General features: G+C 43.1%; 1 protein-coding gene across 8 annotated transcripts in view; it reads right to left on the bottom strand.

The window, feature by feature from the left end:
• The window catches only part of SV2B (synaptic vesicle glycoprotein 2B), a 224408-nt gene that overhangs the window by 28725 nt on the left and 169607 nt on the right, over window positions 1-26076 (bottom strand). For all 8 annotated transcript variants that reach the window (XM_057544560.1, XM_028164836.2, XM_057544562.1 and 5 more), the window contains 4 exons: window positions 20585-20765; window positions 20096-20247; window positions 6938-7071; window positions 5379-5468 (listed from right to left, as the gene is read on the bottom strand). In XM_057544560.1, coding sequence (XP_057400543.1) covers window positions 5379-5468; window positions 6938-7071; window positions 20096-20247; window positions 20585-20765 — 557 coding nt within the window. The remainder of the gene's footprint in view (window positions 1-5378; window positions 5469-6937; window positions 7072-20095; window positions 20248-20584; window positions 20766-26076) is intronic.

Genomic DNA, 26076 nt, shown 5'->3' with positions numbered 1-26076 from the left:
ACTCATGCAACTCAAAAGCAAAAAAAAAAAAAAAAAAAAAAGATCCAATTAAAAAATGGACAGAGGATCTGAACAGACAGTTTTCCAAAGAAGACATACAGATGGCCAACAGGTACGTGAAAAAAATGCTCAACATCACTAATCATCAGGGAAATGCAAATCAAAACTACAATGAGATATCACCTCATACCTGCTAGAATGGTTATTATCAAAAAGACAAGAAATAACAAGTGTTGACAAGGATGCGGGGAAAAGGAAATTCTTCTGCATTGTTGGTGGGGATGTAAATTGGTGCAGCTACTATGGGAAGTAGTATAGAGGTCTATAATTAAATTAAAAATAGAACTACCATATGATCCAGCAATTCCACTTCTGGGTATTTATCCGAAGGAAATGAAAACACTAACTCGAAAAGATATCTGCATTCCCATGTTCACTGCAACATTATTTATAAAAGTGAAGATATGGAAACAACCTAAGTGGCCATCAACAGGTGAATGGATAACGATGTGATATACACCCACTCACGCAAACACACACACAATGGAATACTACCCAGCCACAAAAAATTAAAAAAAAAAAAATCTTGCCATTTGCACCAACATGGATGGATGTCGAGGGCATTATGTAAGTGAAATAAGTCAGACAGAGAAAGACAAGTACCCTATGATCCCACTTGTATTTGGAATCAAACAAACAAACAAAACAAAACAGAAACAGAAAACCAAGCTCATAGATACAGAGAACAGACTGGTGGTTCCCACAGGGGAGAGGGTGTGGGGGGTGGATAAAATAGAAGAAAGGCGGCAAAGGTACAAATTTTCAGTTATAAAATAAGTCATGGGGATGTAACGTAGAGCATGGTGACTATAGTTAATAATACAGTATTCATTACTTGAAAGTTGTTAACAAAGTAAATCTTAAAAGTCTTCATCACAAGAAAAAAAATTTTTGTAAATGTGTGGTGACAGATGGTAACGAGACTTATTGTGGTGATCATTTTGCAATGTATGCAAATAACTGAATCATTATGTGGTGCACCTGAAACTAATATAATGTTATCTGTCAATTATACCTTAATTTTTAAAAAGAGAGAGAAACTATGTCCTCCTTGCTACCCCTGGCTTTCCTGGAGGAAATCAAAGAGATAGGGAATGGGAATAAGGCTGTATATCTCAGGGCTCCCCCCAGGGCCCCGGAAAGTGTTAATTTGTCCGATGTCAGCAGGTAGCCCCAAGGAGCAATCCTGACTCATTAAGACAGCGATTTTCAGTTTAATCAATGTTTAAGACAACCATTGCATTCTATAACTAACCATCATGTTAAGGAGATTCCTAACCACACAAACTCTTAGCCAAGTTATCAAGGTCCGTGCATGCAGACCAATTCAGAGGAAAATAGAAGAGTGTACTCAAAAAATTCAAAACCAGTTTCTATCACCTCCTCCAACAAACCTTTCTTTCTAGGGAGAAAAGGCTTTAGTCGTAAGTGTCTCCATCTCTTTCTTCAGCCAAGGGACTGAGAATGTGAGGAGACAGAGAGAGAGAGATGAGGCTGGATATCCACAGGGGAAAATACAGTCCCTGAATTAGGGACAATTGCTTCTTTAATTCCCAAGCACTGATCCTAGGATGGCTTGGCTTTGTTTTTCTAAACCCTGAAAACAGTGGTTCTTAAACTCTTGGGAGGGCCGGATACCCCTTTGAGAACCTGGTAAAAGCATAGGTGTTCTTCCTAAAACTCACAGGTATATAAGCATGCCAGAGCCTCCTGGGCTGGTCCTGCCATTCCTGGGTATGTGGCCTTTGCAAACACTCTTCTGCCCGGGCCCAGACAGGGACACAGGAGAGGGAACGCAGCAGGCCCTCCAGTGGGACTCTTGGCTGGAACTGGTCTTTGTGTTATTAGGTACCCCAGGGAGACCAAGAACCCAGCTGCAGCTGAAAGAGGCCGAGGAGAAGGTTGACCCCAAGTCAGGAAGCACATTAAGAATCACACTAAATGGGACTTCCCAGCAGTCCAGTAGTTAAGACTCTGTGCTTGCACTGCAGGGGGCGCGGGTTCAATCCTTGGTTAGGGAACTAAGATCCCACATGCCTGAGGTGCGGAGGGGGGGAAGGGGAGGGGGAAAGGAGAGGGGAGAGGGGGAGGGGGAAGGGAGGGGAGGGGAGAGGAGGGGAGAGGGGGAGGGGGGGGAGGGGGAAGGGGAGGGGGGAAGGGGAGGGGAGGGGGAAGGGGAGGGGGGAAGGGGAGGGGGGAAGGGGAGGGGGGAAGGGGAGGGGGGAAGGGGAGGGGGGAAGGGAAGGGGAGGGGAGAAGGGAAGGGGAGGGGGGAAGGAAATGCAAATTTTGTCTTTGCTTTGCTCCTGGGGAAAATAACACCCTATTCCCTAGGGATCTGGGAGTGGGTGTGTTGACAACTTGCAAGCATAATTACTCTAATTTACAGTTAACTAGGATACTTGGCTTTGCTTCAGTCTAAAGCAGAATACAGTCTGTGTGGTCTGTGTTCGCCCCAGCCTTGCAGAGCATGGGTTCTCAGGGGAATACTTCAACCCACCCCCTTTCCAAAGGTGTCTCAGTGGACACCTGCCAGGGGGCTGTTCAGAAGCTTGTGAGGTAGCGAATGGGGCTGCTGAAAGCCAGGGCTCTGTACGGGAGCCAGGGCTCTGTAGGGGAGGGGAAAGTATTCCTCTACCCTCTTAGGTTCCCTGGCTGGGTCTGGAAGTTAAACTGGCAAAGAGAGATTAACAGGAGTAAAGCATCCACATTTTACTGAATTTTTACATGTCCGTGGGAGCCTTCACAAGAGAATGAAGCCCCGAAGAAGTGACCAGCCCAGGAAGTTTTTATACCTTGTAGGAACAGTACATTTTTGAAGAACTGACAAGACAAAGGGATCTGGGCTAGGGTGAATAAATGGTGAAGTAATTAGGACAATAAGGGTTAGTTTAACAAGGTTTGTTGATACAGCCTTCTTGGCCCTAAGTTCCCCATCTCTGCTGAGAACAACGTCTTCTTTCCTCCTGGTGCAGGGAGAGCACCTTCCATCTGGGAGATTTATGGCCTGTTTCAGGGAAGAAGGGGGAGCAGGGGGAGGTCAGAGTGACATTTCTACTTCTGCTGTTTTCTCAGACTCCTTCAGCTTAACGATATTCAGTATGCCGAGGTGGCATATTTTGGGGTATCATGTCCTGAACCCCATCACCTCCAAGGTGGATGTGAGGAGGGCCACATCCAGGGCTCACCATGAACACTAAGAGCCTGGCCTACCCTAAGCTCTTCCTCCAGGCCCCTGAGCATGCTTACTGTGAGTACCGTCTACAGAGGGGAGCGCACAGGATCATAGCAGACGACCCCATTCAGCAGGGCTGAGTATCACTCCTGACTCCGGCCACTGCCCAGCTCTCTGAGGTCAGGAACACTTTCCAGCTGCTTTTCTTTTCTTTTTTTTTTTCCTGGCCCATCCAGTCATCCTCTTCTACAAAATTACTATGATCATCAAGTCAATATGGAAATACTGAGCCCGTGACCTTTTTAATTCCCTTTTCCTGAGAAAGGGTGAAATCTACTAACAGCAGAGGTTATACCCAAAGACTCAGTAACATCTCCTAGGAATAAGCAGGAGCTTGGAGAGAAGGCTATAGAATGGGTGGGGGTGGGAGGCAGGACTGAACCAAGCATACCCAGACCCCAGGGGACAGGGCGCTCCTGCTAACATCTGGGGTCCAGACCTGCAGTCCAGCTGCAGCATTAAAATCCATCACAGGGAGCGGCAGGGATGGGAGGTTGGGAGAACCATCAATTCCCTTATCATCTTTCATTTGGAGTAGTTCTGCTAATTGTGCTTCTTCTTCCTTTTTTTTTTAAGTGTGGGAAATTTTTAATAAGAAAGTTAATTGAGGAAGGATTAAGAAAATGAACTAGCTAAAAGTTATATTTTCAATTACATTTCGTTTATCCAACCGGGAAGTCTATAAATATTGTTAATGGTGCTTCTTAATAAATGTTTGTGATAAAAGGACTGGTCCCATATTTTAGATAATTTTAGGAGCGTTGGAATTGGGGAAATATGCCACTGGACAACTTTCTATAAAATCTGTTATTTGAGTTTATTTATTAAAAAATATGACATAAAATATTTGGATAATAGTTAACATCTATGTAGTATTTACTCTAAGCCAGGCACAGTTTAGGTGCTTGATTTTAATCCTTACCATAACTGTATTTATAAACATTGTTATCCTTCTTTTCGCAATGAAGAAAATAAGGCACAGACAGTACCTTGCCTAAGGCCACACAGCTAGAACATGTTAAAACCAGGATTTGGACCCAGACTGGTCTGGCTTCAGGTTGTAGATTCTTAGCTGCTATGGGGTCCTGCCTGAGAATCAGGGGTTTCAAGTAACAGGTTAACAAGAAGAAGTGTTTTACTCCAGACTCAAATTATGGAAGCCAAAGAAGCAAAAGCAGTGAGTTGGAGTAGGTGGGAGTTAACTCAGGAAGGCTTCCTTGAAGAAACGGATTTGGAGTTGGTCTAAAAGGGGGTCATGCAGACAGGTACACAGGGACCCTGCCGTGGGTATTCCTCGTGGTTGGCCACAGCTTGGTGGGAAGAGCACAGTTCATGGTAACTAACAGGACCTCCTCATGGAAACTGCCATTCGCTAGTTTTTCACTTTTTAAACTAGTGAGAAGGAAAATCCAGGCTAACAGCCAATGCTGGTAAGGATGCTGAGAAACAGGTATCCTATCACTGGTGGTATCACAGATCATTGCAACTCTACTGAAATGTAATTTGCAATGCATCTCAAGAGCTATAAAAATACTCATGCTGTTTGAGCCACTCATTTTATTTCTAGGAGTCTACTCTTAGAAAACAAACCCAGAACATGAAAGGAAAGGAACTATGTGTAGGAAAAGGTTCATTGCAGCAATATTTGCAGGGACAAGGTAATAAAACAGGGCATATGAATCTCTAACATTGGGGACATGTTTACAAAAACTGTGTTAATGTTTCTAACATTAATGTCCATTAAGAGGATGATTGTGGATACTATGAGACACATATAGAATGCCCATAAGTACTCCTAAATAATCTATATGCATTGATATATGTAAATCTATGTACATATGGTTATCCCCATATGAATACAGCTAGTTTTTCCCTTTGCCATTTTTGAACAATTAACAGTACCAAGAAGGTATCCATCAAAATGCAAAGAATAATTATGATGCAGTAATAGGAATGTCAGGGGCTTTATTCCCCTTTTGACAAATTTTCTGAGATGTGCTTATATAATAAAATTATTTTTTAGCAAACCAAAGCAGTGAAGAGGAGAGGCCCCCTCCTGTTGGCATAAGTGACCATGCACTTACCGTGAACACCTTCTCTGGGGCCCCCTTAGCCCTCATGTTGGTGTCGTGGACGTGCTTGAGAATCATCCAGGCTTCGTCGTGTTTGCCCATCTGGTAAAACCAAGGAAAGAGACATGAAAAATCTTTTGCTGATTAGGGGTGGAAAACCCTACAAGCCCAACAGGTGCTGATACCCAAGTCTGAGGCGATTGGCCATGGATGTGTTACTACCTAGGGCTTGTGAAAGACTAGGACAAGTTTCTGTCACAGTCCATCTTGGAAGGATAATATGGTTGTACCTTCAAGGTGTAAATGCTGGGTATTATTATCATTATAGGCTATGAGTAACTACTCATAGTTTAAGGTTGAATAGACTGCAGGGTGGGAGCCATGTTCCTCCCTGGCAGGACAAAGCAAAGACACAACATGTGATGGGCTGAACTGTGTCCCCAACCCTAAAAATATGTTGAAGTTCTAGCTGCCAGTACCCCAGAATGTGACCTTATTTGGAAGCAGGGTTGCTGCAGATGTAATTAATTAAGATGAGGTCATACTGGGGTAGGGTGCACCCCTAATGCAACATGACTGGTGTCCTTATAAGAAGAAGCCCATGTGAAGACCCAGAGACACACAGAGAGAACACCGTGTGGTGACAAAGGCAGAGACTGGAGTGAAACAGCTGCAAGCCAAGGAATGCCAAAAAATGCAAGCAACCCACCAGAAGTTGAAAGAGGCAAGTAAAGATTGCCCTAAGGGCTTCCAAGGGAGTGTGGCCCTGCCAAAACCTTGGTTGGGGACTTTTAGCCAACAGACCTGTGAGACAATAAATTTCTGTTACTATGAGCCCCTCGGTTTGCGTGCCTTTGTTAGAGCAGCCCTAGGAAACTCATACACAATGAAGGGTAACTTTTGAGATAAGCATGTATAAAAAACTTTTTGCTGCATCTGGAACCTGATCAAAGGGATGAAAGAAGAAATTCAACAAGGAGGGTCAGTCTGCAGAAAGCTAGAAGGAGGCTTATAAGTAGACTCTGAGAATTGGGGCTGTAAGGCTTATAAGTAGACTCTGAGAATTGGGCTCCTATCGCCCCTCCACCAGCCCTGCCTGTCTGACCACCGCAAGCACGAGAGCCTCACCACCACCACCACCAGGCTGGAAAACTCACAGGACTCCGGGAGCAGCTTTCTGGAGGAGAGAGGTCCTGCAAAGCCAAGAGTCTTGAAGGGCTTGGGAGCAGTGACAGATTTACAGCCCAGCTCACAGCCATAACATGGAAAAACTGCATGCAGCTTTGAAGACCCTCATAATCAGGACCTCTGGGGAGAGTGGGTGCCAGAAGCATCCTCAGCAGAGCCCCCTCCAGCTCCACCCAGCCTCGGCGAGCAGTGCTGCCGCTCTGTGCTCAGTGAGCTCCCGAGTCCCTCCGGCTCTGCCAGTCCTCGGATCCCAGGCGCGCAACCATCACGATGGATTTAATGATGGGCCAGGTCAGCCAACATGGGACCAAGGGGCTGGAGCAGCAGGACTAGCTCCTGTCGCTGTTCCATTGCCTTCACACGGGCTGGGGGCGCTGACTCACCTCTAGCAGAAACCTCGGGCTCTCTGGCATGAACTTCAGGGCCACCATGGACACAGTGCAGGGCAGAGCGCAGACGATGACAAACACTCTCCAGCTGTGGAAGTGGTAGTTGGTGCCCATGCTGAAGCCCCAACCTGTGAAGAAGCAGTCAGAGGACCTCTGACACACGGTCTTAGTGACCTTCAAGCACTGGCCTTCAAACCCTGGGGCACAAGAGCCTCACCTGGGGAGCAGGTTAACATGCAGACTCCCCGGCTGTGCCCCCAAAGCCTCTGATTCTGAAAGGCGCCGGGAATCTGCATCTTGTCAACCCCATAGGCAGACCTGGCCTGACACTTATGGGGCCTTGGGTAGGAGTACAGATGGAGGCACCATCCCATATTTCTATATATTCGTTAAAATTTCAGTTAAACTGTTAGATAACAGATGTTCCATCCTCCTGCTTAACAAATAAGGAGCTGGAAGGCCAAGCCCTGACCTCCCCAAGACCCACCTTTACAGGAACCCCTTCTGTCCCCCCACCAGCCCCTCCTGCAGAATGAGAGGCCTCATGCCAACACGTGTGGTCACACCACACACACCACCGTGGTGAGAGTGGGTGTCCTTGTCATGATCCCTTGAGTTTAGTGGGGAGTCCTAGGTCCTGAGTACCCAGAGCATGATCTGGATGGAGTGAGGTTGTGGCCTTAGGGATGCACGTTCCCTCATGGGAAGGGGTACAGCTGGAGGAAAGCCAGAGCAGGGCCTTATGTGACCCAGGGTTTTGATGGGGGATTAATCTTACCCAAGTCAAAGGGCAATACCAGCTCTAGGTGATTCCAATGCACAGGGTTCAGGACCACACTTTGAAAAAACACTGTCAGTGATAATACTAATTATTTTTAAAGAAACTGAGCTTCTACATTCAAATGAATTCTACCATCATTGAAATGGAGAGGTGAATAGCTCTTATTCAGCTTTCATTATTCAAAACATTTCTAAAATTCATTTTCAGAAATTGCCTTCAGGATCTACAAAACATTCCTTCAAATATCTTCGTAAGTAGCAAATTTCCCTCTTTCAAGGAACGATAACACAGTGAAAAGTGCCTGGACTTTTGCAGTCACATAGATCAGAGTTCAAATCCTGGCTTTCTCACATCGTTATTGTTATGTTGGTGGATTTTCACAGCTGTAGAAGGCAGGTAATGGTACTTCCACAGATTTGCTGTGTGTGAAAGCTCCCGGCAATCAAAAATAATTCACCTGCTTTGAGGGTAGATTTGATTTGTTTAGAAATAGTTACATGACAGTTAGTGCCAAAGATGTTGAGTAAAATAGATGACTATCAGCAAAGATCAGCAAAAGGATTGTTTTCTTTTAAAGCCAAGGTTATGAAATAGACTGGTTCTCTCATGCCACTCAAAACAATCTCTGAAGACAATTCCAACAGCATTTCTTAAAAAGACCAAACTTTATAAATAAATATATTGATTTCTAAAGTTCAAACAGTGAACATTATTTGGCTGTAAAATCTCTGTTCCATTTACTTAAAAATATACTATATGGCCAACTCTGGAGGTGGGCAGATTATGTCTTGAATTCTCTCTTACCATCACGGTTCAATTTGTTCTACTTGCATGGGACTCCTAACCAATATCTGCTGTTTCTGCAGATATTTCTTACTCCATTTGCGCAATGGAATGACTGGCCGAAGGTAATCCCAGGTGAAAAAACATGGGGCTGTGGCCGCTTTTACACAATGGCCACAGAACATAATACACATAATACATCCAACATTCTCAATCAGAATCAAATCTCTTTTTTGCACAGCCTGGCCTGTTCTCCTTCCATCTCACTGCAGTTTGTTCGGTTTTTTTTTTAATATAAATTTATTTATTTATTTATTTTTGGCTGCTTTGGGTCTTCGTTGCTGCGTGCGGGCTTTCTCTAGTTGCGGCGAGCGGGGGCTGCTCTTCATTGCAGTGCACGGGTTTCTCATTGCGGTGGCTTCTCTTGTTGCGGAGAAGGGGCTCTAGGCGCATGGGCTTCAGTAGTTGCGGCGTGTGGGCTCAGTAGTTGTGATGCACGGGTTTAGTTGTTCCGAGACATGTGGAATCTTCCTGGACCAGGGCTCGAACCCGTGTCCCCTGCGTTGGCAGGCGGATTCTTAACCACTGCTCCACCAGGGAAGTCCCTGTTTGTTCATTTTAATTTTAATTAAGAAGTCTTTCTTCTCTCGGGAGTGACAACAGAAAGAAGAAGGCAAGACCATAGTAAGATTTCCACATCCTCAGCTCATGTCCAAAAACCACTCTGGCGTAATCAGAAATAAAGCTGACCAAAACTACATAGCAGTCAAACTCAGGTGTGTAACAAGAGAAGAAAGGCAGAAGCAGGTATGTTTAGAAAGTATTCTGCCTCAGAGAGATTTTTTTTTCTTAATGACAATATATGCAAATTATCCAAAATCCATTATTCCCTCATGCCTCTCTGGTTTTTATGGTGATTTTAGTAATCTGTACTTACCACATTCATTAGGCACATCTTTGGGGCCTTAAGTCAATTAAAATTAAACAGTGAACTGCAAATATATAGGACTACTATTAATTTGGAGACAGGGATTGTTCTGGTCACTGATTTAGCTTGCCTTACTTTTCTCCATCAGGATTTCTCAAACAGCTGGTGCTGCTGACTACAGTGGGAATTAATCTCCCATAATATATCCATTTTGGGGGGGGCTATACCCATGAGTTCCCAGAAAAACATTCCGAGGTTTGTAATTTTCTTTCTCAATGGCTCAGTCACCAAAATTCCTGGTGCCAAGACCTCCCATCACTTCATTCCTGCAAAAGCAGTTAAATGGTTTGCACAAGCTACGTACAAACATCAAGTCTCCTTTCTGGATCACCCTTGCATTTGTCCCTGCTGAGTGGAGGGGGTTTTAGAGGATTAATGTCTTAGGTCTGTTGGGAAATATCATCAAATGTCTCTGTAGGGCTTCCCTGGTGGCGCAGTGGTTGAGAATCTGCCTGCCAATGCAGGGGACACGGGTTTGAGCCCTGGTCTGGGAGGATCCCACATGCTGCAGAGCAACTAGGCCCGTGAGCCACAACTGCTTAGCCTGCGCATCTGGAGCCTGTGCTCCGCAAAAAGAGAGGCTGCGACAGTGAGAGGCCTGGGCATCGTGATGAAGAGTGACCCCCGCTCGCTGCAACTAGAGAAAGTCCTTGCACAGAAACGAAGACCCAACACAGCCCAAGAAATAAATAAATAAGTAAGTAAGTAAGTAAAAATTTAAAAAAAAAAAAAAAAGTCTGTTCACTGTGGACAGAACACCTGGTCCTGGTAAAATGAGGTTTAAAATAAATAATCACTCCTGTTACACTGTGATTCTGGTCCACCATATTTCTAGGATGGGTTGCCCTCAAATTAATGCCTGTTTCAATTAAGCCTAATCATCCACGAGGCTGGTATTTTTAAATGGAATGTAAAAGCCATAGATTTCTTACAGGCATACAAATAGGAAAATATCCTATCCATTTGGAGTAAGATACTTAACCGCAAGCCCTGCTATCAGCCAGGAGCTATGTGGCCCCTCTGCCATGGGCATCCCACTTAGTCTTGGTCAGTGTGTCCCCAGCCTGAATTCTTTTATTGCCTTTTTAGAAACCAGACACCCAGACATTGTGTGTTTTTGTGTGCAAAGTGAAGTGAAAAAATGATGCAGTTTGTAGTGACTATTGTGGGTTGCTCCCCTCACAACATCCTTCCCATCCTTCCTCTCCACTGGGTTGCAGACTTGTGGTTTGGGTGGGACTGACCCCATCCCCCGTGTCAGGGATGGAGAAGAAAGTATATGAAATGCCCAGGACCTGGCATCCTCTGGGGTTTAGTGATTGGCTGAGGTGAGCACATGACTTAAGTTGATCCAATCAGAGGGAAGCCAAGGACCTTTGCTCATTGGTTGGTTGTGAGGGCAGTTCCCTTGTGGAACAAGCAGTCTGCAAATAGGGCTAGAATTGCTAATGCAGCTTGGAGGGAAACTAGCCCAAATACTAGAGTCATCTCCAAAATTTTCTCAACATTATTTGCCTCCCAAGAACTGCTGGATGTTAGGGCTGGCACAGATTGGATCTCTTGAGTCTATTCTCTTTGCTTCCTTCTCTCCATTTTATAGATGAAGGAACCAAGGCTGGACAAGCTAGAGTGACCTGTCCCAAATTACATAGAACCACTATTTTGACTCAGCTTTTATCCAGAGTCTATTTGTTCCCCACCCCCAACAAAATTTTCTAACTCAATTTATATGTAGAAATAGTTTCTTAGTGTTAACACATTTGGATCAATTAACAGGGGAAATGATATTATAGCAAGAATTGTGGGGACAAAAGCAATTCCTTGGACCCATATAACCAACAGCCTGGATAATTAAAGTATGCATTTTGGGGAAGGGTAGAATGCAGAGCCTGATATCAGGAGTAATACAATTTTGTATCTAAAATTATGTAGAATTACCTATGGTAACAGAATTATATGGAAAACCCTTCAATTCTTTATTTCATTATTCCTGTTCGTATTTCTTCTCTGTGTCTGATACAAAAATCCAGTGGGATATGGCAAAGGTAACTTGATCGTCCCAAACGCATTTCCTCTACCTTCTGGGCACACAGCTAGGTCACATTTCCCAGTGTCCTTTGCTGTAGTGTGTGGTCATATTACAGATTTGGGGCCAATGGGATGTGAGCAAAGAAGATGTGATCCAATTCCTAGCCTGCCCTTCAAAAGCACCCACATACACCTGTCCATGTTCTTTCACTGAACCAACATGTAGGTTACCTGTTGAAAAGGGTAGATCACATGCTGGAGGGAACCTGAGCCCTGGGATTACTGATGGAGCAGAGCTGCCTGCAGATCAGAAACACCAGCCGGGCTTTGCAGGAGGCGAAAACTTCTTTGGTATTAAACCACTAAGATTTCAGGGTTTATCAGGTACTCAGGGTAACACACCCAGCATCCCCTTAACTAATACAATAGGGATTGTCTACACCAAAGCTTCTTCTTAAAAAGATAATACAGAAGCCTCCATTAGCCCAGAACACACATCAGAGAGGGTCAGATTTAAAACAAGCATACCAGGAGAAAAAGGAACCCTCCTACACTGTTGGTGGGGATGTAAATTGGTAAAGTCACTATGGAGAACATTATGGAGGTTCCTTAAAGAACTAAAAATAGAGTTGCCATATGATCCAGCAATCCCACCTGTGGGCATATATCTGGACAAAACTCTAATTCAAAACGATGCATTCACCCCTATGTTCATAGCAGCACTATTTACAACAGCCAAGACATGGAAGCAGCTTAAACGTCCATGGACAGATGAATGGATGAAGAAGATGTGGTACATATATAAGATGGAATATTACTCAGCCATTAAAAAGAATGAAATAATGCCATTTGCAGCAACATGGATGGACCCAGAGATTATCATACTAAGTGAAGTAAGACGGACAGAGAAAGACAATTATCATATGATATCACTTATACGTGGAATCTAAACAATGATACAAATTAACTTCCAAAACAGAAATAAACCCACAGACATAGAAAACAAATTTATGGTTACCAAAGGGGAAAGAGGGAGGAGGGATAAATTAGAAGTTTGAGATTAACATATACACACTACTGTATATAAAATAGATAACCAATAAGGACCTACTGTATAGCACAGGAACTATATTCAATATTGGGTTGGCCAAAAAGTTCGTTTGGGGTTTTCTGTAAAATGTATGGAAAAACCCAAACGAACTTTTTGGCCACCCAATATTTTGTAATAACCTATAAGGGAAAAGAATCTGAAAAGAAGAGTTGAGCTGCACAGTGGAAGACGGCAGTGTGGGAAGACATGGAGTTTGCATCTTCCCACAACTAGGGTGCCTGCCAGACACTGGTGGGGGACCTCAGTGCCTAAGGAGGCAGGAGGAACCCCTGAGTGACTGGGTAGGATGTGGGGGGAGTGAGGGGGGAGGAGAAGTGGAGACCAGACAGGACCTGTGCCCCTGAGGGGTGGCTGGGAGGGGGTAGGGGTTCCCATGCCTGGAGGGACCCCTGGGGGCTTGGAGGATCGGGGGGAGCACGCCTAGCATTTCCCCTGCCCAGTCGGGCCCTGGGAAGCCTGCAGGGCTCCCACATTCGTTACTCCACCCTCCAAGGCCCCCTCCAGGCCGCATTGGTCCCAGGGGCATAGGAGGGAGGTGGGGGGGTGCAAAAGAGGAGAGGCGGATGGAGGGGGAACCCTCCAGGACTGGAGGACCAGGGGAGGCATGGCAGCTGTTTCCCTCAAACCCTAGGATGCCTGCTGGGCTCCCAGGCCTGGTCCTCCATTCTCTGAGGCCCCCTCTGGCTGCAGGGGTCCTAGGGGCATAGGAGGGAAGGAGGGGGGGAAGAAGAAGAGAGGCCAATGGGGTGGGGCCCTCAAGGATGGGGGGAATGCGCCTAGCGTTTCCCCCACCCACTCGGGCCCAGTGAGCCTGCTGGGGTCCTGGACCTGGTCCTCTGACCTCCAAGGCCAGAGGCACTCCTGGGCCCCTCTTGCTGCGTTGAGCCTAAGCCCCACCCCCAACCCCCCAGGGCCTTTTCCAGTCCTAAGCATAGGCTGCACCCACCACCTAAACCCCGCCCCTGCCTAAGCCCCGCCCCCCACAGCCAAGGCCTTTTCTGGCTCTTTTTTTTCCTCCTCTTTTTACTATTTAGGTTCTGTTTTACCTTCCAGTTGTTGCTTCATCTATATATATATATTTTTTTCTTTCTAACATATGTTAGTTTTCTAATCTTATTTTATTTTTTACTCTTTGTTATTGTTCTGCTCATTTTTTTCTTTTTTCTTTTTCCTTCTTTCTTATTTTTTTCTTTTTATTTTTCCTCCCCACATGGCTTGCAGGATCTTGGTTCACAAGCTGGGGGTTGGGCCAGAGGTCCTGTGGTGGGAGCTCTGAGTCTGAACCACCGGACTAACAGAGAACCTCAGACCCCAGGGAATATTCATTGGAGTGAGGTCTCCATGAGGTCCGCATCTCTGTACCAAAACCCAGCTCTACCCAACAGCCTACAAACTCCAGTGCTGGAAGCCTCAGATCAAATAACCAGAAAGACAGGAACACAATCCCACGTATCAAAAAACAAAAAAAAAATGAAACGACAAAAAAAATATGTCACAGATAAAGGAGCAAGTCTTGTAGGATAAAAAACTACAAGACTAAATAAATAAAGAAGAAATAGGAAACCTACCTGAAAAAAGGATTCAGAGTAATGATAGTAAAGATGACCCAGAATTTCAGAAATAGAATGGAGGCACAGATTGAGAAAATACAAGAAATGTTTAACAAAGATCTAGAAGAACTAAAGAACAAACAAACAGAGATGAACAACACAATACTGAAACGAAAAATACACTAGAAGGACTCAATAACAGAATAACTGAGGCAGAAGAACGAATAAGTGAGCTGGAAGACAGAATGGTGGAATTCACTGCCACAAAACAGAATAAAGAAAAAAGAATGAAAAGAAATGAAGACAGTTTAAGAGACCTCTGGGACAACACTAAAAGTACCAACATTCCAATTATAGGGCTCCCAGAAGAAGAAGAGAAAAAGAAAGGGTCTGAGAAAATATTTGAAGAGATTATAGTGGAAAACTTCCCTAACATGGGAAAGGAAATAGTCACCCAAGTCCAGGAAGTGCATAGAGTCCCATATAGGATAAATCCTAGGAGAAACACACCAAGACACATATTAATCAAACTAACAAAAATTAAATTCAAAGAAAAAATATTAAAAGCAGCAAGGGAAAAGCAAAAAATAACAAATAAAGGAATTCCCATAAGGTTATCAACTGATTTTTCAACAGAAACTCTGCAGGCCAGAAAGGAGTGGCAGGATATACTTAAAGTGATGAAAGAGAAAAACCTACAACCAAGATTACTCTACCCAGCAAGGATCTCATTCAGATTCAATGGAGAAATCAAAAGCTTTTCAGACAAGCAAAAGCTAAGAGAATTCAGCACCACCAAACCAGTTTTACAACAAAGGCTAAAGGAACCTCTCTAGGTGGGAAACACAAGAGAAGAAAAAGATCCACAAAAACAAACCCAAAACAATTAAGAAAATGGTCATAGGAACATACATATCGATAACAACCTTGAATGTAAATGGATTAAATGCTCCAAACAAAAGACACAGGCTGGCTGACTGGATACAAAAACAAGACCCATATATATGCTGTCTACAAGAGACCCACTTCAGACCTAGGGACACATACACTAAAAGTGAGGGGATAGAAAAAGATATTCCATGCAAATGGAAATCAAAAGAAAGCTGGAATAGCAATACTGGTATCAAATAAGACAGACTTTAAAATAAAGAGTGCTACAAGAGATAAGGAGGACACTACATAATGATCAAGGGATCACTCCCAGAAGATATAACAATTATAAATATTTATGCACCCAACTTAGGAGCACCTCAATACATAAAACAAATGCTAACAACCATAAAAGGGGAAATTGACAGCAACACAATAATAGTAAGTGACTTTAACACCCCACTTACACCAATGGATAGATCATCCAAACAGAAAATAAATAAGGAAACACAAGCTTTAAATGACACAATAGACCAGATAGATTTAATTGATATTTATAGGACATTCCACCCATAAGTGGCAGAATACACTTTCTTCTCAAGTGCACATGGAACCTGTTCCAGGATAGATCACATCTTGGGTCACAAATCAAGCCTTAGAAAATTTAAGAAAATTGAAATCATATCAAGCATCTTTTCTGACCACAACACTATGAGACTGGAAATCAATTACAGGAAAAAAACTGTAAAAAACACAAATACATGGAGACTAAACAGTGCACTACTAAATAACCAAGAGATCACTGAAAAAATCAAAGAAGAAATTTAAAAATACATGGAAACAAGTAACGATGAAAACATGACAACCCAAAACCTATGGGATGCCGCAAAAGCAGTTCTAAGAGGGAAGTATATAGCAATTCAATCTCACCTCAAGAAATAAGAAAAACTCAACAATCTAACCTTACACCTAAAGCAACTAGAGAAAGATGAAAAAAGGCAACCCAAAGTCAGTAGAAGGAAAGAAATCATAAAGATCAGAGCAGAAATGAATTAAATAGAAATGAAGAAAACAATAGCAAAGATCAATAAAACTAAAAGCTGGTTCTTTGAGAAGATAAACAAAATTGATAAACCTTTAGTCAGACTCATCAAGAAGAAAAGGGAGAGGGTGCAAATCAATAAAATTAGAAATGAAAAAGGAGAAATCACAACTGACACCGCAGAAATGCAAAGGATTATAAGAGACTCCTACAAACAACTATATGCCAATAAAACGGACAACCACAAAGAAATGGACAAATTCTTGGAAAGGTAAAATTTCCCAAGACTGAACCAGGAAGAATTAGAAAATATAAACAGACCTATAACAAGTAATGAAATTGAAACTGTAATTTAAAATCTTCCAACAAATAAAAGTCCAGGACCAGATGGCTTCACAGGTGAATTCTATCAAACATTTAGAGAAGAGCTAACACCTATCTTTCTCAAACTCTTCCAAAAAATTGCAGAGGGAGGAACACTCCCAAATTCATCCTACGAAACCACCATCACCCTGATACCAAAACTAGACAAAAATATCACAGACCAATATCACTGATGAACATAGATGCAAAAATCTGAGCAAAATACTAGCAAACAGAATCCTACAACACATTAAAAGGATCATACACCATGATCAAGTGGGATTTATCCCAGGAATGCAAGAATTCTTCAATATACACAAATCAATCAATGTGATACACCATATTAACAAATAAGGAATAAAAACCATATGATCATCTCAATAGATACAGTAAAAGCTTTTGACAAAATCCAACACCAATTTATGATGAAAACTCTCCAGGAAATGGGCATAGATGGAGCCTACCTCAACAAAATAAAGCCATATATGACAAACCCAGAGCAAACATCATACTCAATGGTGAAAAACTGAAAGCATTTCCACTAAGATTAGGAACAAGACAAAGATGTCCACTCTCGCCACTCTTATTCAACATAGTTTTGGAAGGCCTAGTCGCAGAAATCAGAGAAGAATAAGAAATAAAAAGAATACAAATTGGAAAAAAATAAGTAAAACTGTCACTGTTTGCAGATGACATGATACTATACACAGAAAATCCTAAAGATGCTACTAGAAAACTACCAGAACTAATCAGTGAATTTGGTAAGGTTGCAGATACAAAATTAATGCACAAAAATCTCTGGCATTCCTATACACTAACAATGAAAAATCAGAGAAATTAAGGAAACAATCCCATTTACCATGGCCAAAAAAGAATAAAATACCTAGGAATAAACCTACCTAGGAAGGAAAAAGAGTTATACTCAGAAAACTATAAAACACTGATGAAAGAAATCAAAGATAACATAAACAAATGGAGAAATATACCATGTTCTTGGATTGGAAGAATCAATATTGTGAAAATGACTATACTACCCAAAGCAATCTACAGATTCAGTGCAATCCCTATCAAACTACCAATGGCATCCTTCACAGAATTAGAACAAAAAACTTTACAATTTGTATGGAAACACAAAAGACCCTGAATAGCCAAAGCAATCCTGAGAAAGAAAAATGGAGGTGGAGGAATCAGGCTCCCCAACTTCAAATTATACTACAAAGCTGCAGTAATCAAGACAGTATGATACTGGCCCAAAAACAGAAATGTAGATCAATGGTACAGGATAGAAATCCCAGAGATAAACCCACTCACCTATGGTCACCTAATCTATGACACAGAAGGCAAGAACATACAATGGAGAAAAGACAGCCTCTTCAATAAGTGGTGCTGGGAAAACTGGACAGCTACATGTAAAAGGATGAAATTAGAACACTCCCTAACACCATACAGAAAAATAAACTCAAAATGGATTAAAGACCTAAATGTAAGGCCAGACACTATAGAACTCTTAGAGGAAAACATAGGAAGAACACTCTTTGACATAAACCACAGCAAGATCTTTTTTGACCCAACTCCTAGAGTAATGAAAATAAAAAAAAATAAATAAACAAATGGACCTAATTAAACTTAAAAGCTTTTGCACAGCAAAGGAAACCATAAACAAGAGGAAAAGATAACCCTCAGAATGTGAGAAAATATTTGCAAATGAAGCAATGGACAAATGTTTAACCTCCAAAATATACAAACAGCTCATGCAGCTCAATATCAAAAAAACAAACAACCCAATTGAAAAATGGGCAGAAGGCCTAAATAGACATTTCACCAAAGAAGACATACAGATGGCCAAGAGACACATGAAAAGATGCTCAACATCACTAATTATTAGAGAAATGCAATTCAAAACTACAATGAAGTATCACCTTACACTGGTCAGAATGGCCATCATCAAAAAATCTACAAACAGTAAACGCTGGAGAGGGTGTGGAGAAAAGGGAACCCTCTTGCACTGTTGGTAGGAATGTAAGTTGATAGAGCCACTATGGAGAACAGTATGGAGGTTCTTTAAAAAACTAAAAATAGAACTACCATATGACCCAGCAATCCCACTACTGGGCATATACCCTGAGAAAACCATAATTCAAAAAGAGTCATGTACCACAATGTTCATTGCAGCACTATTTACAATAGCCAGGACATGGAAACAACCTAAATGTCCAACGATAGATGAATGGATAAAGAAGATGTGGTACATATATACAATGGAATATTACTCAGCCATAAAAAAGGAAAGAGATTGGATCATTTGTAGAGATGTGGATGGACCTAGAGTCTGTCATACAGAGTGAAATAAGCCAGAAAGAGAAAAACAAATATCGTATATTAACGCATATATGTGGAATCTAGAAAAATGGTACCGATGAAATTATTTGTAGGGTAGGAATTGAGATGTAGATGTAGAGAACAGACATGTGGACACAGAGGGGGAAGAGGAGGGTGGGACAAATTGGGAGATTAGGTTTGACATAAATACACTACCATGTGTAAAATAGATAGCTAGTGGGAACCTGCTGTATAGCACAGGGAGCTCAGGTCAGTGCTCTGTGATGACCTAGATGGGTGGGATAGGGAGAGTGGGAGGGAGGTCCAAGAGGGAGGGGATATAGGTATACATATAGCTGATTCACTTTGTTGTACAGCAGAAACTAACACAACATTGTAAAGCAATTTTACTCCAATAAATAAATAAATAAGAATAACTGGATCTCTTTGCTGTACATCTGAAACTAACACAACATTGTAAGTCAACTATACTTCAATAAATACACACCAAGGAAGGGAATGGGTAGAGAATTGTTGGTCAGTTTCAGGGGCAGTTTCTTTTCCTCCCTATGGTCTGCAGGATTCTGGATGATGCCAAAGCCTACACCCATAATCAGTGGTTCACCAAACATAATTTTGAAGGGTAATGATGATATTACCCAGGATACTCAAAAGGCATAATCAAATTCAAAACTGCTGCCTTCTCCCTACTTTACTCTTAATAAAATCCAATAGTGAAAGTTAATGTTGCCAAGTCTCTGCCTAGAAAATCCAGTTTTTGCAATTATCCAAGATAATAAAATTGTCTCAGCTGAAACCAAGACCTTGTCTGTAAGGGCTGCTCCACGTTTGCAGCCGGCACTAAAATGGAAGGTATACGAGAGCACCACACTGAGGGGGAGGGGGCATGATGATCCAAGGTCAGGCCAAGGCCAAGTCATCAATTTGGCCAAGTCACCAACTTCTTGGCTTCTGTTACAACATCTATAAAATAGGGTTATTGAGCCTAACTTGCTGTGAGGAGGAGGGGTGGAGGAGATGAAGGTTGAAGTCCTTTCAAAGAAAAGGAAGGAAAGAAGAAAGGAAAGGAGAGAAGGAGGGAGGAAGTGAGGGAGGGTAGACTGTATTATTTCCAGAAAGACATGTGTACTGAAATTAGCCATGTGTCTCCAGTGTTGGAATTTCTTTAGAAAGATCAAGGTCGTACACAGGAACTGTGAGTGAGTGTGGGAATAAGGCTGAGGACAGGGAATGCTGTTCGGATGCAGGTGTCATAGTAACAAGGGCCCCTGGGTTCTTTTAAGCCAGTGCACTCACCATAGTGTGGAATGATGCTCCAGGCCATGGCAGACGCATAGATGCCCCCAGTCATCCAGAAGATGCCTAACCAACTGAGATGCTCTCCTCGTTTCTCCCGGGACAAGAATTCAGAAAAATAGGCAAAAACAATGGGCAGAGCGCCCCCAATACTGCAGAGAGAAAATGCCAGAAAGTAAGAACCAAGTCAGACACTAAAAATGGTCATAGCAGGAATCCAATTGCCTTGTCCCATCCTTAGGCTCAGTGGTGAAATAACCCAGTGAATTCGAAAGACCGGCCAAGGCAGTGTTGGATGATTTTGACCTTATGACTGACTTTACAACCTAACCCCTTTCTAAGGTTCAAGTTTAACACAGTATCTTGGAAGTCAAACAAAAACTCGGTTCAAAGTTTTCTGGAGGTACCACTCAGAGTCAGGATATCAGGATGGATGGACCACTGGTCTTGGGGTGGGGGGTGTCCAGCTGAACCTCTGTAATTACGCACCCTATGCCTGAGATGAGTCTGCAGAAAAGGAAGGCTCCATATCCCTGTACGAAGGAAGAGAGGGAGGCGAAGGAGGCGTTGATGGCCAGGGACATGCTGAGGACTCGCTTCCTCCCCAGCTTATCAGCCAGGCCCCCCAGGATGAAGGCTCCCCCCATCATTCCTAGGTAGACTATCAGTCCTGTGAGGAGGAGAAAGAGAGAGGAGAGGGTGGAGAGAGAATACAAGAGATTAGAGACCATGCAACATTTTAGAAAATCTGATCCCCATTTTAATGCATCCTAGAAATTCTGTGTCACAGACATAAAAGGTGGAATGTGACAGATGTTGGTGGCCAATTAGAAAAGTTGGACAAATGTGACTTCTTAGGAATGCTATTCAAAAAATAATAGTCTCACCAGGTTTACGCATAGGTACACATACTAAAATAGATTAACCATAGCTGAGTTTGATGTATCTTCTTTCAGATGCATAATCTGCAGATGAGGGAAATTCTGTCATTTTATTTTTAAGCAAAACAAGTGTTGGTGCTACAAAAGTCCTTACCTGTGGGGTTACGTTTAGAGAAGTTTTCCGGGGAAAATTGTGGCCAAGCAGGTATGGGGAACAATGGGAAGGAAAAACATGGTGCAAGTGAAAACAGCAATTACCAACAAGACAGCTTATTTTATTAAACACCCAAGAAGGACCTTTTCCAAGCCACAACCAACATTCAGATTTCTTAGGGGAATGTGGAAGAGAGTAGCAATGAGCTATCCTTTCTTCAACATATGTAACTACTATGTGCCTTGTAATAGAATCAGTTAATTTATGATATCATTTAAATACATTGTTGTAGACACATTTATGGAATTCCAATGAAGCCAGCAAGCATCCTCATAGAGTTGGCAAATCTCCAGAAGCACATGGATAATTCTTTCCTACTGAATATTGAGTACTTACTAATTATCAACGACTGTGCTAGTACATCATTTACCAAACTCAAGAAGGAAATTTTGGAGAATGTCTTTCATGCAGTGGAAATACTGAATACGAATTAGGTAAGTGTTCTTTTGCTCAGCCTTGACTGTAAATCAAACGAAGAACATCATTTGTCTTTCACAGAAAGGAAGTTTCTCCTGACCTGCGGATGCTTTATTTATGCAGATATGTGCTGGGAAGGGCCCACGTAAAGCAAAGAGCTTCCTTAGCTGGTTAATCATCTGGAAGGTAGGTCCCCAAAAGGAGCAATTCAACTATGCTCTGCTTTATCTTCCCAGTGGCAGATTTCCTTCTTTTATTATTTTTATTCCATGAGATCAAAAGAAATGATAACTTTGGTGCTGTCAATGGTTTTCACTAACTAGGATTCCCTTCCCTCATGTGAGTTGTAACTTTTCACCTCTACACCGCTCAAAGTCATGAAATATGTTATTTCCTTTTTCTTTTCCGTATATGTCACTTCATGAAATACGCCTGAGTCTATAAGCATTCATTAAATGCCTGTTATTAGGAAAGTGCTATTTTTGTTAATGGGGATACAGCAGGGTACAAACACATGAAAATCCCTGCCTTCATGGCACTTACATTCTAGTTGGGGAAAAGAGATTATAAATGAGTGGGTAAAATATACAGTAAGTGGGTTGCTGATAAGTGTTATAGAGAAAAATAACACAGAGGCAGGGAAAAGGAGAGTCAGGGTGGGAGGAGACAGTTCTAAATAAGAAGGTTCAGGAAGCCCTCAGGGAAACGGGACATTTGGGCAAAGATCTGCAGAGAGTCAAACATGGGGATGTCTAGGAGAAATTGCTGGACCTGTGCTCCTGGACCCAAGGTTTCTCTCCATTACAATTTTACCAGTTTCTCAGCCCATAGCTCAGAAAATGTAGTGAGCAATTTCCCACTGTATTAGGTCACTGACACTTGTGTTTGAGAAAATGAGTCAAGACTTGCAAACCCAACTCAGGCCTGGGTCATGCTGTACTGTAATAATGTCTGGGTTAGTCTTCCTGCTAGACTGCAAGTTTATCTGCCTGGTCCAGACCTGACCGGCCAAGGGCTTTCAGCATCTGGTTCCCAGCAGACTTAATCTTGCCCGGTTCTTAGCCATAGGGTGTTAAGTGGGATTGCCTTACTCACTGATGACGGTGTCTTAAAACCATCTTCTGTTGCCATGACCTATCTCCAGCAAGAATGAATTCGGTCAGGTGCTTGGGTGAGCCTCAGGCTGTAGCTTCCCTATTATTCTCACCGAGTGGTACTAGTCTGCAAGACTGGCTTTGTGTTTGGTCCCCATGCTAGTTTCCTACCGGCACCTGATGCCCCAACCAATTGGAAAGGTCCCAAACCCTGTGTGTATCTGCCCAGGCTTTCCCCAGGAAAGAACTGAGTTCTACTTCCTCAGACTTAGACAACCCACCTAACACCTTGACCACGGCCAAGAGCCCCATATCTGAGATGCCCTGCCCTTCCTCCCCACTCCCAGTTAGACCCCTGGGAGGTCACCACCAGTCCAGTTCACACTGGAGTTTCACACAATTCCTTATACTTGGTAATTCAGACTTCTAGACCAGAGCAGAGAGGGAACTTTTTTCCCCAGTTAGGTCTGTTAGGCTTCCAACATTTTTTGGCCTCAGTTTAGTGCAACTCCCTGCCAAGAATTTCCAACATCCCATTCAGCCAACAGAAAACTTGTGTTTCTCTCATGATACTTGGTCAGTAAACATTTGGAATAAAAAAAAAAAAAAACAGATATTGAAAGGGAAGAAGGAAGAAGGGGGGAAAGGGAGGGAGGAGGGAAGTCCCACCCAAACTGCAGCCCCATGAGCAAAATAGATGCTATGGTTGCTTTAAGCCACTGAGTTATACAGCAATAAATAATGGGACAGTAAGTGCCGAACAAACTTAAGGAGCCTAATACATCATATAATAGCAGCAAAACAGCAAACATGGGGTGAGCACTAGCCACTAGACAGGCTCTGTGATAAGCATTTCACAGGCACTGTTGATCCCCTTTCATGTTTACAACAATCCAGTGAGGGAGATACTGTTATTATTCTTATTTTATACAGGAGGAAACTGATCCACAGAGAGATAAAGTAGCTCCCCAGTGTCAACAACTGATGGAAATATCAAGATTTGGGACCAATACTTCTGTGACCTCAGAGTCCCTGCTTCAACTACTATATTTCACTGCTCTTTATGGATAAGCATTGGTCAGACTTCGTAGCTCTGCATCAGTTCATTCTTTCTTCATTGGCTCGTCCCCAGGATGGCTTGCTCAGTGGGGCAAGGTTCTTTCCATTCAAGAAGATAAACCACAAAGTCTGTGATTATCTCCTGGTGAGAAACAGTGCTCCAGTAAAGGTATATGTCAGGTATTTTAAACATGGGAAGGCTTCCAAGAGAAAGGCATTGAGCTGTTGTCGAAGGACACATAGAAGTCAGTCAGGTCTCCATCTTGGTGACGGGGGTGTATCGCAGGCAGCAGCAGAGAGCACGTGCAAAGACAGGGAGGCTGAAAGAATAACTGATGTGTTTGGGCAACTATCTGCAAGTAGTTCAGTGTGAGTAGAACACAGAACTCGTGGGACACCTGGTGAGGGATTGGGGCTGGACGTTAGGACAGAGGCCAGATCATTAATGGCTCAGAGGGTGTGTGTGCATGTACGTATGTGTGTGTGTGTGTGAGAGAGAGAGAGAGGGAGCACATGTGTGCACGTGTATGAGTACGTGCACATGTGGTGTTTGCATGCCTATATGTGGGCCTACAAATTGGGGGGAAGGGAAGATAGGAATCAGAGGAACGATCAGGACATTTGCTAAGAACCAATCTGTACACCCCATACCCTGGTCCCGCCCCAGAGAAGAACACTAGCGTCCAATAAATGTTCTATTTTTTTCTTACTTCAGTAAAGCTATCTTCAGCACTTCTCGAATTTCACTATGTACACAAATCATGGAGGTATCTTTTTAAAATCAGATTCTGATTCTCCAGTTTGGTAGGTCTGAGTTGGGGCCTGAGAGTCCGTATTTCTAACAAGACTCGTGCTGCTGGTCCACAGACCATACTCTGAGTGGCAAGAGGCTAGAGCACACCCACCTTCAGGACAAGACAGGGAGGGGAAGTGGTAAGAATCCTGACTTTGGAACCTAAAGGTCTCATTCACTGGTTGTGTAATTTGGGAGAAAATCCTCTCACCCTGTAAGGGCCTGACCTTCACATCTGTAAACTGGTTATTGAGATAGCTAATCTCCAAGCTGCCTTCCCATTTGTTTGTTTCTAAAAAGTATAAATCATGAAGGATGAAATTCTGTGGATTTCTCAGGAAGGAGATTGTCAGACTGAAAAAACAAACCCAGACACAGATGCTTGATTAAACTTTGGTGATAGTCACACAAGACATGTTTATGGATCAGATGTGGCCCTAAGTGGCTTCTGGGCCACCAGTTTGCAATCTCAGCAGTGAACATTGTGCCAGTTATTGAGCTGTTATCTCTCAGCTCCAAAGCCATCCTTCTAGCCCCTACTTTGTCCACAAACTAATACAAGTACTTTGCAGGCTGCTCCCTGCTAGGCCTTGCCAGTAGGGGGCACTAGAGGGAGGCTTCAAGGAGGGGACCTCTGCTTTTTGCTCCTGTAAGTTTCACCTGCGCAACACTTTTTCTCTCTGGCCGCAGCAATTTCCTTCCACAGCACCAGCAGCTGAATCCAAAAAGCAGAACCCAGACACATCCCGCCTCCCCTCCCCTCCCCTTCCAGAGCAGCACCAGCCAGCCAGGGCCCTCTCTCCAGAGAGCTGAGCTAGCTCCATAGGTCCCCCTTTCCCTGAGCTTCTAAGTTATCATAATTCCAACTTATTCCCCCAGTCCTAAGGGTGGCAGTTGCTCCTTGCCTTCACTACCTCAGTATACTTTTTACAAACATTTCACTTACCCAGTTAAAAATTTTTTACATTAAGATCTCTCTGTTTCAATAATTGCCATGATTTCTGTCTCCTGACTACACCCTGACTGATCCAGACACATAAGCAAATTGATGAATCTTAGAGATTAGACATTGAGTTCCATCCCTTAGCTGTACTGGATGAGGAGACTGAATATCAGAGAAGGTCAGGAACTCTCTCGGAAGCTCTCTGCTGGCCCGGGATCTGCTGGCACTACACTCTGGTCTCCTAGCTCCAGGCCGGGTGCTTTTGCTACCAAACCTCACTGCCCAAGGCAAAGGAAGAACAAGAAGGGCTTCTCAAAATGCTGTTGTAGGGGATCAGAATATGCGGCCTCCAAATGTGCCACGCTGATATAAGGATTATTTTGAGCTGAAGACAGTTGAGAAAGAGCAGACTCCAAAATAAAGCTCTGCCCTCCCTCACATTTGCCTAAAAGCAGGCTTAGACTCTAAATCACCAGAGACTCTTATCAACATAGAGGCAGCACAAAGAGGAATCTACATAACAAACCTCACTAAAGCAACTCTATATTAGTTTGCCCCACAGATTGATTTACCTTCCCAC

The sequence above is a fragment of the Balaenoptera acutorostrata genome, chromosome 3 (genome assembly GCF_949987535.1).
Source record: "Balaenoptera acutorostrata chromosome 3, mBalAcu1.1, whole genome shotgun sequence".
NCBI classification, from domain to species: Eukaryota; Metazoa; Chordata; class Mammalia; order Artiodactyla; family Balaenopteridae; genus Balaenoptera; species Balaenoptera acutorostrata.
The sequence above is the reverse complement of the archived record's forward strand: the minus strand, read 5'-3'. Positions and strand labels throughout refer to the sequence as shown.